The sequence below is a fragment of the Nicotiana sylvestris genome, chromosome 7 (assembly GCF_000393655.2).
Source record: "Nicotiana sylvestris chromosome 7, ASM39365v2, whole genome shotgun sequence".
NCBI lineage: Eukaryota > Viridiplantae > Streptophyta > Magnoliopsida > Solanales > Solanaceae > Nicotiana > Nicotiana sylvestris.
Window position 1 is genome coordinate 131,694,877 of NC_091063.1, and position 5,067 is coordinate 131,699,943.

A 5,067-nucleotide genomic window follows, 5' to 3' on the forward strand; every position below is an offset into this window, starting at 1 on the left:
TATCACTTCTGGTGATCATAGGCATATACCACTTCTGGTAGTTAACAAAATATAATTACAATGAGATATACGAAATATAACCACTTCTTGTGGTTGTATATTTCTTGCAAACTCTGCTAGAGTTTAAGTTGATCTAATAATGTTATCCATATTCTTCAAAATGACATAAACAAGATATATTATAGTAAACATCATTATCAAATCATAATTTTTCTTTATGTACAACAATTACATAACCATACTATCTATTACAAATAACAAAAATTAAAATATTTACATTTCTACAGATTCACCACCGATTACATGACTTGTTTCTCCTTCTGGGAGTGCAAGGTAATCAGTTACATCCAAATGCATGAAGTCTAAATTATCTTCAGAAATAAAATTTGCTTCAGCATTTTTCTCTGTCTTCTTTAGGGAGGCTTGATAAAGCTCAACCAGGTGCTTTGGCGTACGACAGGTACGTGACCAGTGCCCTTTTTCTCCACATCTATAGCATGCATTTTTTCTGCATTTGGTGCTTGCACCGCTTTATGCTTTTGTTCCTTCCTTTTCCACTGCTGGTGGTGAGGAGTGTTCTTTGGTGCATTATTATTACCATGATTAGAGTTTCTTTTCCGACCACGACCATGACCACGACTGGGGCCACGACCTTTTCCACGTTTAGCCTGGTGGAAGTTCGTCTCATTCACTTCAGGGAATGGACAAGAACCAGTAGGTCGGCTTTCGTGATTTTTCATTAATAGCCCATTATGTTGCTCGGCTATAAGAAGATGTGAGATAAGTTCAGAATACTTTTTAAATCCCATCTCTCGATATTGCTGCTGCAGGAGCATATTCGAGGCATGAAAAGTGGTGAAAGTTTTCTCCAACATATCATGATCAGTAATATTATCACCACATAACTTCAATTGGGAAATAATTCTGAACATAGCAGAATTATACTCACTGATAGATTTAAAATCTTGTAGCCTTAGATGAGTCCAATCATATCGTGCCTGTGGAAGAACGACCATCTTCAGGTGGTCATATCTATCTTTCAAATTATTCCACAGTATGACTGGATCTTTAACAGTAAGATATTCCATTTTCAAGCCCTCATCAAGGTGATGGCGTAGGAATATCATTGCTTTGGCACGGTCTTGGTTTGATGCCTGATTTTTGTCTTTGATGGTGTCTTCCAGACCCATCGCATCAAGATGAATTTCAGCATCAAGCACCCAAGACATGTAGCTTTTGCCCGATATATCCAGGGCTACAAATTCAAGTTTAGAAAGATTTGACATTATTTAGGAAAAGAAAGTTCTTACCTCATATACTTTCAAAATATTTGCTGGAGATGGCAGAGTCTCGTGCTGATAACGTGTTATAAAATAAAGACTATAAAGTAAAGACAAGTATAAAGAGAAACTGATATATTATTCGAATTCAAACTGATGTACATAATGAACTGAAATCTCTTCTATTTATAGAAGAAAGGAAGCTGCTGTGTAAGCTGTTACGCAAGCTGCCGTGTAAGCTACTACTACAAGCTGCTGTGTAAGCTGCTACTACAAGCTGCTGTGTAAGCTGCTACGCAAGCTGCTGTGTAGCTGCTACTGCAAGTTGCTGTGTAAGCTGCTACTGCAAGCTGCTGTGTAAGCTGCTACTATACCAGATATGGATAATCTTCTACTGAGAGCAATGTTTATCCATAACGGAGTACTGAATGGATAAGCTTATTATACCCGGTATGGATAATCTTCTACCTAGGGTAATGTTTATCCATAACCGGGTACCGAAGTGATAAGCTTCTTCAGGAAGCTTATTTCCAATGGAGTACTAAATAGATAAATATATTTACGGTGGAGTCCCATATGGATAAGCTTCTTCAGGAAGATTATTTATAACGGAGTACTAAATAAACATCCATAATATAATATATTTATAACAAGCCGCAACTTCTTTTGGAAAGAACACTAAAAAGACAAATGCTTGGGCCCCAAGAAAATGACACCTAAGGTAAATTAAAAACGTATCTAATCAGATAGTGTGTTAAGATCAAAATCAGCCTACATAGTCGTAAACGTGCCACGTAATTATCTGTTTCCTCAACCATAGGGTATTAACTGACTAACTTAATCCCCAAGGAAAACGAAAAACCAAACGCACGCCTTTATTTATATTTGTCTTTTTCTCAAATTCTTAAAGAAAGATTTGTAATCCTAGTTTGATAAGGAAAAGGATTTGGGCTACGAGAAAAAAGAGAACTGAAATATTTATTTTATGGAGACGACAATCTCCCCTAGCAAAACCAAGGCTTTTATCAATTTGCTTTTGACACTGAATGTCCTCTCACAATTTCCAAAGGTGATTTTCTTCTTTTTTATCCTTTTCCTATGTCCTGATGGAAACTTTATATGAATTCTATGTCTCACTTTTAAATGAAATTTATGTCTTTGTATTATATGTAGTCCAAGTCCTTAAGCTTATTGGTTTTCAATTGTCATTTCTTGAAAATTTCATTGTTATTGCGTCATGATAACTTATAAATTCCCATGCAAGAAAGGCTTTTGGTAATTCTTTACTATAGTAGGATTTGAGTTCCTTGTCCAATTTGGTCTTCAAGAAGTTCAAATCTTATAAAAGTTATGCAATAAAGGGTTCTTGTATAATTTTTTGCCTACTTTAACAAGAATCTTGGGTAGTACCAGTAATTTATTTTGCGAAAAGGGAAGAACGGTTTCGTAATCTTTACTTGTTTTATTAATTAATTAATGAATTTTTGTGGAAACAGGAGAATGAGAAGAAGGCGTAACGGATCAGCTTCAATAGAGGAGACTTTGTCAATGTGGAAAAATCAAAAGCAAGAGCTTAATGCTACTTTAGATGGCGGGATAAAGAAAAAAACAAGAAATTTTCCTGCTAAAGGTTCTAAAAAAGGTTGTATGAGAGGTAAAGGTGGACCAGAGAATTTAGGGTGTAAATACAGAGGTGTTAGGCAAAGAACTTGGGGAAAGTGGGTTGCTGAAATTAGAGAACCTGTTTATAATAGTAATGGAAAGAGACTTTGGCTTGGTACTTTTTCTACAGCTGTTGAAGCTGCTATTGCTTATGATGAGGCTGCTAAGGTTATGTATGGCCAGAATGCTATACTTAACTTCCCTGATTATTCTGTACAGAATTCAGAATTGGCTAATTACTCGACGAGTGTTTCTATTGCGCGAACGGCTTCATTGGAATCGAGTGAATCGTCTGTTGAAGATTCAAGAATTGAACCTGATTTACAAATATCACATACACCAGATGATGGTGTGGTTGCAATTACAGATGGAAAAACTATTTTGGATGATCCAACGAATTTATGTTCCGATGGTAGAGCTGATGGGGATCCAAGGGCACAACAGGATTCTTCTGTTTGTTGCTTGAATATGGAATCAGTAGTAATGGAAGTGGACGATTCTTTAGACGATATAAAAGGTTTGAATTGCAGCACAAGAATTGATTCAGAGCCAATTCTCGAGCCTGCAAGTTCTTGTGTTAAAGTTCAGACACCCTCGGACAATGACTTCGTGCAAGATAGACGTTTGGAATGCGTAGATGATGCTAACAAGGTGTCAAATAGTAAGCACATATTACACCATGAAATCACTGATGTGAAGCCAAATGACAGCATATTTCAACATCATGATGTTTTGATACAAAATGAGAATTATGAATCTGGTGACCAAGTATTATTGCCTTGTGATCCCATTGCTCTAACGGACTATGATTGCTTAGTAAATGCATTGCAAGAACAACCATTGGATTTCAGGTCATCTGATAATACGAGTGCATATATTCGTAGTCATCTAGAATACGCGGAGTACTTATTAATGGAAGACAATAACACAACTGAAGCAACAACTGTATCAGATACATTTTGGTTAAATGAGAATATCAACCTTCAGTCTTTCTTAGACGAATCATTCGATGTAAACAATTTGAAGAATGAGGAGCTACCCGATAATTATAACTACGACCAGCAAATCAATCTGCTGAAGTCTCGGACAAATGCTGAAGTTCATTCAGATGGAGTTATAAGTAAAGGAGGTGAATCCAATGAGCTGTGCATCAATATTCCTGGACATGAGGACCATGGAACAGAGGTTAATATGGAAGATTTGTACATTCTGAATTCTCATTTTGATATCTCAAGCTTTTTAGGTGATAATTTTTAACGTCGAAAAAAGTGACCGATACTTTTAGGCATTGTTAGTATGTCCAAACTAGAGATAGGAAGTTTATAGGTTGAGCTCATATCTCTGAAAAATATGCATTTAGTCCATAGAAAGATATATAGATACGTGTTATGCAACTACAGTATTATTTCATCTTCCTATTATAAAAAGAAAATACATACTTACGGTGAAAAAACAAAAGAACTTACTGTCCTTACACCTCTTATTGTTCATTTGGATGTCTCTGCTGTTGCATTATTGAAAAGCTATCTTCTTTTGCATCACATTATTTCTTTGCTTTAGGATGGTTAGAATTATCAGCATCAGCTAAGAACATTAGCATATTCATGAATATTATTGGAAATACCAAAGTATATCAACGTAAATTTGAAACTATGTTATATGGATAATGTCTGTCATACTTCAACACCAAGTATATCTACTAACATTGCACAACCACCAACACCAGCTTGAACAATTACTCATTTTGGCATAGACGAATTCAGGAATTGAACTTTATGAGTTCAGATCAGATTTTTATCATACGCCGCCTAATTTATTTAATTCGAGTAATGAATTTTTAACACAGAGGGGGAGCCTTGAAGTAACTGATAAAGTTGCGCCATGTGACGAGGAGGTCACGGTTCAAGCGGTGGAAACAACCTCTTGCAGAAACCAAAACTACTGGATCAGGCTTGGTGCATCAGGATGCCCTTTAATGAATTTTTAACACATAAATAACGACTAAACCAAAATTACTGGATTTGGATGAACCTGCACCTCTGTCGCTAGACAGGCTTAATTCGGGCCTCTGGTTCAGGAGAGGGTGGAGTGGGTACAAATGATTGTTCCCAGGCCAGGAATTACT

General features: G+C 36.2%; 1 protein-coding gene across 1 annotated transcript; it reads left to right on the forward strand.

The window, feature by feature from the left end:
• The first annotated feature begins 2,154 nt into the window (after positions 1-2,154).
• Positions 2,155-4,391, forward strand: LOC104219331 (uncharacterized). The gene is made up of 2 exons (XM_009769998.2): positions 2,155-2,349; positions 2,777-4,391. The coding sequence occupies exons 1-2, from the start codon at positions 2,327-2,329 to the stop codon at positions 4,197-4,199; spliced, it is 1,446 nt and encodes a 481-aa protein (XP_009768300.1). The 5' UTR covers positions 2,155-2,326; the 3' UTR covers positions 4,200-4,391.
• The last annotated feature ends 676 nt before the right edge of the window (positions 4,392-5,067 follow it).

Excerpts from the sequence above, each read along its gene's own strand:
- LOC104219331 (XM_009769998.2), top strand. The coding sequence starts at position 2,327 with ATGTCCTCTCACAATTTCCAAAG. Across the intron at positions 2,350-2,776 it reads TCCTCTCACAATTTCCAAAG|GAGAATGAGAAGAAGGCGTA; the intron begins GTGATTTTCTTC and ends TTGTGGAAACAG.